At 35.7% G+C, this 12,405-nt stretch overlaps 1 protein-coding gene across 2 annotated transcripts in view; it reads right to left on the bottom strand.

Annotated features, from left to right (window-relative positions):
* The window catches only part of LOC134534902 (general transcription factor IIF subunit 1), a 31,905-nt gene extending 19,759 nt beyond the window's left edge, over window positions 1-12,146 (bottom strand). For both annotated transcript variants that reach the window (XM_063373586.1, XM_063373585.1), the window contains exons 1-7: window positions 11,825-12,146; window positions 8,583-8,644; window positions 7,819-7,953; window positions 6,657-6,791; window positions 5,149-5,319; window positions 2,181-2,308; window positions 1,167-1,298 (exon numbers count right to left, since the gene is read on the bottom strand). In XM_063373586.1, coding sequence (XP_063229656.1) covers window positions 1,167-1,298; window positions 2,181-2,308; window positions 5,149-5,319; window positions 6,657-6,791; window positions 7,819-7,953; window positions 8,583-8,644; window positions 11,825-11,836 — 775 coding nt within the window. In that variant the 5' untranslated portion in view covers window positions 11,837-12,146. The remainder of the gene's footprint in view (window positions 1-1,166; window positions 1,299-2,180; window positions 2,309-5,148; window positions 5,320-6,656; window positions 6,792-7,818; window positions 7,954-8,582; window positions 8,645-11,824) is intronic.
* Window positions 12,147-12,405: the final 259 nt, after the last annotated feature.

Raw genomic sequence — 12,405 nt, forward strand, 5'->3', positions numbered from 1 at the left:
CATTTAAAATTATAAAAATTCAGATGATTTTAAAAAGACAGGTAAAATAAAATAATTATTTTTTTTCTGAAATAAATTAAACCAAATCACATAGCAGCATGTTAAATCGACTATAAACCTAAAAAGTTCCAGTTTTATATTCCACTTCATTCTTCTCCTTATCCAAACTGCACAAAACCTTTAAAACTGCAACATTCCAAGCTAATTATGCAAAAAGTATGCAATATATATTTTATTTCCTTCTGCGAAGTTCAAAAAGTCACCAAGTATAACCATGAGGAATGTAAATATAAAATAATGACCTGGAATGGGACATACACCCTTAAACCTTATGAATTGTTTAGTAAGCAAGTGCTGTATTAGTAACTCATAAATCACAGAAAGTCTATAAAAATCATCCAATAAAGTCAATTAGAATGTATAGCTCATGCCTACCTTAAAATTTTTTGAAACTTAAAAATGATACAGCCCCAAGACGTGCTTTGACATAACTGGTGACAAGCATGCGCATGAAGTCAATACAATGCCTAATTTCTGTGATCATCTGTTTTATCATGGGCACATAAAAGTGGGCTTTATAGTTTGTACTGCAGAAGAGAAGAAAGAAGTGGCCTCTATAGTTTGTATAGCAAAAGAGACGAAAGAATTAGTTGTTACTTCATGTTCATACACACAATACCTCGAGTGCTAACAAAAATTACAGTAGCTGACTAACGTAGCCACATATCAGGGTAGGAATAAAAAAAACTATGTAAATTTAACAAATACTTACACATACAAAAATTATAGCCATTCATTAAAAAAGTATTCATTGAAAGACTTCCTACAGATTTCTGTAAATTTTATTATGAAATATTCTTTGAATATGGATCTTATTGCTTATCCACCAACAACAAAAATAGTTTTTCACTATGTATGAATTACATGTCCTAGGCCAAACTTTTTCAAAAATGTAATTGACCGTTTTTTTTTTGTTAAAATAAAAGTAAATATTATTCATAGAAGTAAAGAACAATTTTAATTGACTCTAACATTTCAACAATGAATTTAACCACCATGATATACAGTCGCATTACGAAGTCGTCGAGAAATTGGACTATTATAATAAGATAATAAATTAACATTAAAAAGAATACAAACTAACCTCACATAGTAACTTTCTTTACCTTTCTTTGGGCCCTTCTTATCCTTCTTATCTTTTTTATCTTCTTTATCTTGTTTTTCCTCTTCAGAATTAGAGTTGGAGCCAGAGTCTTCATCAGAATCCATCCAGTCATCCATATCAGAGATCTTGAGCTCTGCAAGCAGGTAACACGTTTACAATCACCCACAAAAATAGTACTAAGTGAAATGCTACCCAGAAGTATTAACAAGATCTGAACTCCATAGTGAAAAGGAAATTCAAACTCTTTTCAAGGCCTTCTAAAAAATTTGTCACAATACCTGGGAAATACATATCATAATACTACCTACTTAAAATGTAAAGCATAGACGTTATTGGAGAAAAAAATAGTTTTAATGAAATAAAGTTCATATAAATCAATTTATTATGAAAGCAGTCAATACATAGACCTAGCAATCTCTCGCCACTGTGTCTCAGAGTTTATTTCTTCCTTTTCTGTCATGGAATTCACTAACATACACTTGGAAACCCACCCAACCCAAGCCCTCCAAAACTGTTTGTGTATGATCTGACTTGCTGGTCATTGTGCTGTACAACGTTATACTTGATACTGATGGCAACTTTTAAAACTTCGTTAGTTCGTGATGCTTTTCAATTTTTACGAGGACACCTTTCAGCGCAATTTTACCCATGGCAAAAAAAAACTGAATCCTTTGTGACAAAAACAACACTTGCCACTAAACACGCCTGTAACCAGTCTTCATAACTAACTTCATAAAGTCACCAGTTATTAAAAAACACTTTTCAGACATTTTTAGCACAGAATTGACAGACGTGTAACTCATAACATTGAAATCATTGCTATACTCAGCACCACAACCATATCTAAATTTATATTGTCCAAACCCACTTAGTTCAATTACACAAACAAAATAGCTGTCACCATATAACAACTCAAACATTTTAAATAACCACCATACCATGAGCTTTTTGTAAACTTTAAGGGCTGGAGAAAAAAAAAGGGGGGGGGGGGGGGGTAAACCCAGACTATGCTTACCTTTCTTCTTGACAGTAGTTTTCTTTCCTTTTCCTTTCCCCTCCTCTGGCTCCTCGCCTTCTACTTCCTCCCCTCCATTCAGTCTCTTCCTCATCATCAGCGAAAATAGGTTCCAGTTCTTGTTACGGCTGCAAAGCACCAACAAGTCACAACATTACACTTTTAAGTTACCGTAACAAACCTAGTCCAATGGGCTGGTAAGTGGGGAGTCTATGTTATCTACCTTTGTATAGTTTTGGATCACATGGTTATGCTGAAGGGACCTTTGAGATTATAGTGAACTCCCCAGCAACTTGGATACTGACACAGTGCTCATAAACATTTGTAGTTCCGGGGTGTCGGGATAAAATTATCAACAAGAAATAACTGACTATTTAATGTTGGTGAGTGCATATGACTAGAGACAAGATTTTATGGTTTTATTAGGTGGGTTTCTAACAAATACTATCTATTGTAGCCATACAATGGTGCAAATTCCGGAAAATTTAAAGTGTTTCGTTTCATGGTCCAGAGACAGCAAACCATAGTCAACTCAAAAATTAACACACGCACACACACAAAAATGCATACACACACAACACAACAAAAACACACACAAACACAACAAAAAAAAACACACACACACACCACAGTTTTATGAACCTGATAACTACCGTAATTTACACAAAAAATCACTTCTTAACTGACACTCAAAATGTAGAAGTGGAAAATCTCGGTCAAGTTCGTTAATCGGCAATATCCAACCAAAGGGGTAGAAATGGGGAATTTTTTTAAGAAAACAGGAAAATCACTATAACTCCCATAATATGACTATTATCACATCCGTTTGAACGTATTATAACTCATATGAATAATACCAAAAACTTCTGTCTAAATTAATTATTGATACAACCAACCATAACTGCAAGGGATGGAAAAAATAAGGTTTTGAGGGAAAAAAATCATAACTTTCTTTGTAGGAACATCATCAAATCAGTCCAAATTGTTTATTAACCTTATAATTTTCATCTAAAACTTTTATCTAAAACAATTTTTGATAATATTAACCATTGCTGCAAACGCTGGATAAATAGATGTTAAAATACAAAAAGAAATTCATAACTATCTTAGTATAATCCTATCAAGTCCAATCAATTTGTTTGTAAATCTTATAATTTTTATCTAAAACTTAGGTCAGAAACAATTTTTGATAAGCCGAACTGTTGTTGAATGGGGTTGAAAAACAGGGCTGGAAGTTAAAAAATTCATAATTTCAGTACCAAATACACTACTAAACACGTTCTGATTTATTGTAAAACCTTAAATTAATAATCTACAAATTTCATCTAAAACAATTTTTTAAGATTTAAATGCCAAGTGTAGTAAAAACTTTTTATTGGTTCCCAAATCAAATATTCAATCATTCAACACATTAGATGATAAAGGCTTTAATAGTTCGGAACACAGTAGAGTTACTTATGCCTGATTGAAAAAAAAAAAATTACAGAATCCAACAATTTTTTTTTTTTTTTTTAGAGTTTTAAAGGTTGAATCTAGGATTCACAACATTTCTGAGACTTGTAACGTTGCAAGACCCCTGCCCTCCTACCTAAATATATTTCTTTTAAACTTCTTTTTTGTATATGTAAGCAGTAATAAGTCAATGTTTTTTGAGTGGTGTATATGTTATGAAACAGTAGAATCAGACGTTATGAATATTAATATATGTTATTTGCCCGTGCTGTGTGTTTTAAGAATGTACCTTGTATTTTAAGAGACGTTTTCAATCACTACTATTTTTTATGTAATTATTCACAAAGAAGTCGCTTTACTAGAATTTTACCTGTTTAGGCCTACTTTTTCAGGTTTTTCTCAATAAGTTTAATTTTGTAAAGTAATTCGTATTATGATTATTGTTCTTTATTTTAATTAACGTGTTGCAATATAATTATAGATCACGGGACTGTGTCTGGGCTGGGGTGATGTGTAGAAAGAGAGAGGCATAAGAGACATGTAAGTGCAAGTGAGAAAGGAACAGTGATTCCCCAGTAAGAGAGAGACGAAAGCTGGGATTCCCCACTGGTCGTGGGAAATGTGTGATAACTGCTGTCTCACGGTGTGGGAGAGAGAAGGAAAATGTAAAGTCCCTGGCTCTATGGAGAGAAAACTGTTTTCAATGTGTATTCTGTCTTCTGATTGGCTTGTATCTTGTAGTGTGAATGAAGCGTGCGTGTGATTGGTCGGTGGGGTCATGTGATTTCTCCTCCCTGTGTGGAGGAGACGGTGACAAGACTTCACCAGTCGTCCGTCAAACGCTGCACAAGTAGGTTGCGTTCGGTGGCTTCTCGCAAATTATGTAAAAGTATTTGAATAGATCATTTAACGTTGGTGGTCAGAGCCAGGCTGATTATTAAGTTAACCTAATTATTTTTTATATTTCTTTCGGACATTATTTAGAAATTGCGGCCACCTTCGTCGGCGTTTTGGCTCGTGGCGAAATTCGTTTTCGCTGGGTGCGGCCACGTTTGAGGCCGCACTAACTTCGTGTACTTGCAGTAAAACATTACTGAAGGACGCTAATTTTTCGTTAATTCTCATCACGCGAACTACGAGCATTTTTCGACGGGCAGATGTACGTGTTGAACGAGTGAGAAAAACTGTGAAAATGATTGGATTCGTCTATGCATTCTAGTTTGAAAAATAAAACAACAAAAACTACAATCGACGCTTTAAATCTTTTTATTTTTGTATGTAACAAACCGTTATAGACTTGAATTACATTCAATAGATACTTTAATTATCAACAACTTAGCAATATATAATTTTAATAATACAATTTGTGCAATTGATAGGAAAAAGTGACAATGAAATTTTAAAATTGTATGTATATTGGAATCTTTAACCATGATTCCAATTTATTTATTGCAGCACTGAATGACCGGTTGACTTTTACCAAAGTACAGTGCAGTACAGCAACAGAGTGACTTACCGTCCAAATTCTTCCTCTGCTTCCTCTGCGGTCAGAGCTTTGTATCTCTGGATGGGCTGGAAGTTGTACCACTCGGTCAGCGGGAAAGCATCGATTCCTCCGTCCGGGGAATGAGTGAATACGTAGTAGGCAGCATTCTCCGCCACGCCACCCTCCCGTATGCCACGGAACCTGAAGCAAACACAAAACACTACTTTAGATGTTAGGTGATGGCGACCAATTACGTTCATTTGGTACACAGAGAACTAAAAACATATGTAAATTATTTTTTACAAATGGTTTGGCCACCAGTGGTGATTGCATCTTGAACAGTGTGATTGTGTGACATCCAACCACGACAGAGTTCGAACAAAGACTTTCTTAATTATGAAAGCTATGGAAATTCTCGTGTACGACTGTGATGGTGTTATCCTAGCGCATAACTACCGCTCCCGCGCAGCTGTCCACCAATGCGCAGTATTACTGTTAATTTTTGGAACACAACCTGCGAACAGTTTTGAGAAAGAAGCGGTGACACTTTCTATAGAACCCACCCATCATTTTGCTGGCCAATTCTCGGCTGCATGCAGCGCAAGCTGTAGCTAACTTGTTTGATTGATGGGACTGAGAATTGCTGTACCATCCACCATAATCCCCACTTTACTTTACTTTATTCTAATATGAAAGAACCACTTCATGGCATTCGCTTCAGAACTGTTCCAAAGATTCTTCACGCAGTAGACTGATTCATTCAAACTATCAACACAAAAGGCATCGCTAAAGGTATCTTACGACGTTCTCATCACTGGCAACGGGTTGTACACAATGCTGGTGACTACATTAAAGAACAGTAAACCTTGGTAACACGTATCTTTTTTGTATCAGTTGTAAATAAATAGTTGCCAACATTAAAGTTCCAACTCTCGTAATATTTAAACATACTTATCTGTAATTTCCATGCTTATTTCTCCCATACTCAGTCAAACTGATATTGTTACAGCCGTTACAATATCACCATCCATAACATACGTACTTCTTTGCCAAATATGAGCACAAATAATCTGCACTCTTAATGTTTAGCAAATATTTATAGGTTTCAATTAACCTATTCACATTAATGGAGTTAACAAAATGGCAGCATGAAAATTCCTCTACATTCAAAACCAAACTGTCATCCTTAGTTATATGCTTTTCAAAAAAAAATCTGCCAGACAAAATGTACGACTTTACCTTAGTAACATACAATATTACACAAATTACATACATATTACCCTATTAATAAAACACTTATAACAGAAACTGCTATTCTGCAAAGACACACAAAATAAATTTAGCATTTTCTGTAAGTATTGTAACCTTATACCTAGTATGTATTACTTTTAATATGCATACATAAGTACATGCACTCAATTTTTTTTTTATCTTATTCCACATTCTCTCGGGGTAGAGGTGGGGGGAGGGCTATTCCCAAAGTATCCAACCGCACTCACACCTACTGCAGCCATGCAACTGCAGCAATGCATGCTCACTTTTTGCCAGTTTTTCCGCCGACCTTGAGGATCCACGGCTGGTCCTCCGGCCGGTACTTCTTGCTCACAATGCCGTACTTCTTCCTGCGAGCCTCTTCACGAGCATCCCGTCCAAACTCACTCCCCGCTCCGAACCTGCAACCACAACACCACAATCAACACTTTCATCACCGTTACGTGGAGCACGCATACTCGGCAGTACTTATGCTAATGTTGCACCAAGGAGAATTGAACACGTCTTACTTACACATTTTGGTGTTTCTGTATCTTTCATAATTTACATTAACGGGGTGTCGACAATTACATGGTGAACCAATTTCACTTATTTTTCAAAAAATTTAAATAAAATCAAAGGTTAATTTTTTAAATATTTATAACCAAAACTTAACATGAGCAACTATAAAACGAAACTTCCTAAAATTTGCAGGAATGTATCGATTTTTCAAGTTAGAAAGCTAAAACCTTTTCAGAGATAATTTTCACATGATTAAGTGGACAGTCAAAGTCTCCAACTACTCGTATTTAATGTAAACTATAAACTGAAGTGAGGTGTCAAATAACCAAACCAGAGTTACAAAAAGCTGCTGGAAATAAGAGTTCCGTGACTTCAAGCATCATCGCTGTTTATTCAGGGACTTTTACATGACTTTCATAACCAATCCTTCAGTTTTCTTACTTTGCATGACTTTCGGGACCTGTAGAAACCCTTTTTATGACATGGACGTTTTTTCTATGCTGCAGGATTTAACTGAAACTGATCTCTTTCCTTTTGTTTATAAAAATGCTGGTCGAATAGATCTAGGCACCCACCCAGTTCTAGGCACCCACCCCTCCTCTCATCTTTCTGCTAGTGCCAATGTTGCAAAAAAAAAATTATTCCCATTTCCATACCATTATCTCACTGTCTTCTCACCATTTTTTTTTATTAACTACATGTGGATGAGTAAAGTCACGCTACTTCTATGCTCTATGCTCAATTCCCTTGCATTTTACATGAAGATGCAAATTAATTTCCCAACTGTCATTACTGAAAAGCTGTTCTTGGCTGATGTACCTGAAACTATGGTGAGAGATAAAATTTAATTTGGATGCCTCGAGCAGCTAACTGTAAAATTGAGCTTTCAAGACAACACGACAACTTCCAGAAAAATAAAAGACTAACTTGGGAATTTCCTCTTCATTGCCTTTGAATTCCCTCATGTTGTTTTCCCGCTCTATCTTCACCTGGGACCACTTGCTGAAGTCCATGTTCACTGATGAGGTGAACCTCATCACCTGATACTTTTTCTTCACATTCCTAAATAAAACCAAAATTAAGAAAACTACTAATGGCTTGTAAATAATCACACTCACTTACACATGCCTCTCCAAGAAAATTAATTTGAACTAATTTAAAGACTGCATAAATTTCAATGAACATAAAGGACTACAATTTTTTTGCAGTAAAATATTACACAAACACATTTTATTTACATTGCTTAGTCATAATAAATTCTGCAATTTCACTTGGCAAAATCATAGTTTTAAAATGTCTGGTCCTACAAAAAAAAACTTGAGTCAACCAGAAATTTTTAAAATGCCAATGATAAGATTGCGTTGATACCATGACCATTAGAATTTTTACCTTATAAACCTGAAAGATTAAGAATCTGCAAAATTTATTCTGTAGGTATCAGTTAAATTTCATCACACTATAGAAATAAATACTTAAAAATAACACATTAGTGTTTTCATTGGCTGAGTGGATCAGAATGCTTAATACTAAATGAAAATTTAACCCACCAGACTGTAGCTGATAGTAACTACAGCTAGTATTTTTTTTTAACCATCAACACCTAAATTAATCATAAAATTAAAATTACTTTCATGATGTAATTTCAACCTTCATTTAAACTTGCACTGTAATATTATTAAAGTGATACTCACTTGGGAACTCTGATGCTGAACTCTTGAACAGAAGGGGGTGCGTTTGTGACAGTATTTACACCCTGGACAGACAAACCACAGTAGGCTATCATAAATGCTAAATAGTAAATACATCCAACACAAAAACTCATTAGACATGTTCTACATCTCATCAGGTTGGATCAATTATATTATAAAGTAACATCATGGTCAAAAGCACTGTTCAACATTGTTTGTTTCTCTTAGTTTATCCTCGAAGGGCACTGTTCTGTTTACAGTGTAAGAGTGTTTATAATTTCCCTATAATAATGAATAATGATTGTATAAGTCAAATATATAGGATTTTTGTTTTCAACCTACAATCATAATTCTTTCTGATTTCGTAATTTATTTTATGTGCAGGATCTTCCGATGTACTGAACTAAAACAGCAAGCATTGTGTACCACAGGATCAAGCCAACAGGATCATGCCATCAGGATCAAGCCTTCAGGATCCAGGGATAAACTTAGATACATGAAACACCCACCATAGCGAACACAGAATATACAATAGCTGTAATCAAAGAATTCCCTGGTAATACTGCAAAAATCAATGTGTCAGCTAGGTACTTGCACCGCACGTATCCTCATAGAAAATGAATGACAACAATTCAATTTAAATTTTAGGCTCCCATTCGATCGTTACAACGTGACTCAAAATAGTACATACTTTAAATGCAACGTAACAAAACAAACATTTTGTAATACAATTACTTATTCTATTAAAACAACCAACATGGAATACACATGCACTAAAAATTCCAACTGCAATACAGACATTATTTAAACAAATTTCATTATTATAACAACACCTACATTGACTAAAGATTTCCAAAAAAAAAAAAATTTAAAAAAAAAAAGGTTAACATAAATAATGAATGTCAGTGATTGTGTGCATACATAGGTATTGTAATGTATGCTGTAAACTGTAATTTTTTCACAAAAAATTAGGGATTAAGAAACCTTCCTTGCATGGTTAATACAGAAACATATCTAGTATATGGAAAACATATATTCCCATTTAACGCAGATACACAATGAATGGCAGCGGCAGTGTAAGATACAAAATTTTAATTTTACACGAACTAATAGGAATTACGAAACCATCCTTTGGGAGTAAATTTAAGGACGTGTGTAGTGTATGAAAACCACATTTTCAGATTTTCGTCTTTCCGTTCTAAAAAGCTGTGATATCCAATAATTACCATTAAGTTCTGTTAGGTTAAGTCAACAAAATTAATACATCTTTTTAATACATAATGAGACCATAATACATAATTTATGTAGCTGACCTAACTCAATCATTGAAACATTTTTACCGAAATTAAATTTAACTACTCTAAACTAGCCCACAATTAACACACATTAAAAGTGGACTTTTAATGTAGATCATCTAACCTAACTCAAGCATCAAATGGTAATTTTCTGGTAAACTACTTCAAATATTAGAATGCAGTTTTACAGAATTAAAAAAATGTGCCAAGAAGTTTAAAAATATTTTTTTTTATTGACTCTTTGAAAGTGCCTCTGTCCTAGACATACACCCAATTTTTTTTATGTCAAATACTTGAGGCAAATTGAATTGGTTGAATGTGCTCCCTGTTGCAGCCAGTTACTGAGGATAAGTAAACTTAACTTCGAATCCCGAACATAAAGTATACTCAGTGCCACTGCTATCAATATGTAAGTTGCCAATATATTATATACCGACTCTTCCATACCCATCAGATGATTCGTTTATTTAGTTTAATATATATAGCTGCAATTGGGTACAAAGTGCCCGGTGGCAAGCATTCTCCCTACTTTCCCCTCACTCTCCTTCTGAACTGGTCCACACTCCCAGCCGCCACACTCTCCTCCTCCAGCCTATTTCATTCCCCTACTGTCCTCACGACCATCACATTTTTTCCCCTTTCTGTTCTCCTCCTCTCTTTGAAAACCTTCCTAGTATTTTCCTTCCTACTTCTAGGCATTCCCATTTTGACTTTTCCTCCCAGCTCTCCCCATCCTTCCACTCCACTCAGCACCTGGTACATCTTGACCAATCTCTCCTTCTGTCCTCTATCCTTTAAGCTCTCCCATCCAGTGGCGTCTCGTCAGGGCAAGCAAGGCAAGCAGTGCTTGCCCAGGCAGTTTCCAGACATTGTATTTTTTAAATAAATATTTTATTCAGAATAGTATTTTACTTTGGCTCGTGCAGTTAGGTGTATGTATTTTTTACACTATCTTCTTGGGACCCAATACTGTGCGCTGTGCACTATAAAAAAAGAACTCGTTGACACACAAAACATGCTGTTTTAGAAGCGTTGCTAGGTTTAGAAGCGCTGGTAGGATCGCTTTCAGCAGGAAGGTTGCCGCAGTAGTTTCCTTTCGGAAGGGGGGGTGGCATGGTACAAAGGTTCAGGGAGGGGATTGGCTGGAAAAATACGCGGTAGAAGCTACGAAGGTAACGCTTTCTTGCCGAACTGGAGCGAACATGGCCGAAGCAGACGGTGGAATTTTTCCGCCGACTGCTTCGGCTATGTCCGGTACAGTTCGGCACGGCAGGTGGCGATGTCGCGTTTCAGTCGGCGGTCGTCTCTCGGGGCGCGCGCATCTCTCCCGCGGGCTGTTGGCTGGCAGTGTGTGGGGGATTTGTGGGCGTACGATGATACTACACTCCCACTTAGTATATAAGTAATGTAGAGTAGGTATTTTACTATCAGAATAATGTAAGTCAATCATTATTTTTCAAAAATAATGTATTTAAAAAAAATGTCAATTTTTCTACCTGTGGAATAGTCAATGTTCAGTTAAGAAAACTACTTAAATAGCACCATTTTGTACCTTGAAATCCATATTTTCCCGGCGGAGGGCCCCCAGACCCCCCCCCCCCCCCTCAACCACATCATGTTTTGGTGTGAACGGAGTTATTGCTTCCCCTCATGAAAACCTCACGCCTCGCCACTGCTCCCATCTCATTCCTATCATCATCTCTGTGGTACTGCACTCCCCCTTCCCTTCTCTGTCCATTCTCCTCCACTTGCCCTTCACCCATCTAGCTGCTCTCCTCTGCACCCCCTCCACGTCCCTCTCAAGTACTGCCGTGTATGGGTCCCACACTGCTGCGGCATACTCCAGCATGGGGCGAACCATAGTGATAAAAATTATTATATTTAATAACATACATTTGAAAGAAAAAGTTATAAGCAGGCTTACCACAGTTTGAATACACTTCAGCTTACCTGAGCAGACATTTTTATTTATTTTTCTTTGATTAAAATCACAATTTAAAAATTCCCAATTGATTTGTCAACATCATTTGCAATGCGATTTTACACCTCGCTTTAGATAGCAGAACAAACAAGACCTTGGGAAGAACGTAAGTTTTAATATAATTTTATTCACGACAGAGTATGTAGAATATTACTTTCACCCTAACAAGATCACCTATACAAGTATTTGTCAAATAATTATCGCCAACATCTGCTCTAAATTAACTTTTTGTCGCTCTTCATAATAATAATAACATAGATATGATGAAACGTAAATTGAGTGCACTACCTTAACTTAAAATCCAATAAAGGTCATTCACCCAGTCAGCGAAGTGCTTCGAACAAAAACCATGCAACAGTAATAAGGAAAACGAAAAGCTCACCATTATGATTCCCCTACAACAGCGCCAAATATAATGTTTTGTTACTTAGGATAATGTTTTTAGTGTTTAGATGAATGTAATATCTAATCAATTCATTTTTTTTTTCAATATCAAATAAGTTACATATTTGGAAATTGTATAAATTACACAGTAAACAGTGAGCATTTT

Source organism: Bacillus rossius, chromosome 8, assembly GCF_032445375.1.
Source record: "Bacillus rossius redtenbacheri isolate Brsri chromosome 8, Brsri_v3, whole genome shotgun sequence".
In the NCBI taxonomy this organism is placed as follows: Eukaryota; Metazoa; Arthropoda; class Insecta; order Phasmatodea; family Bacillidae; genus Bacillus; species Bacillus rossius.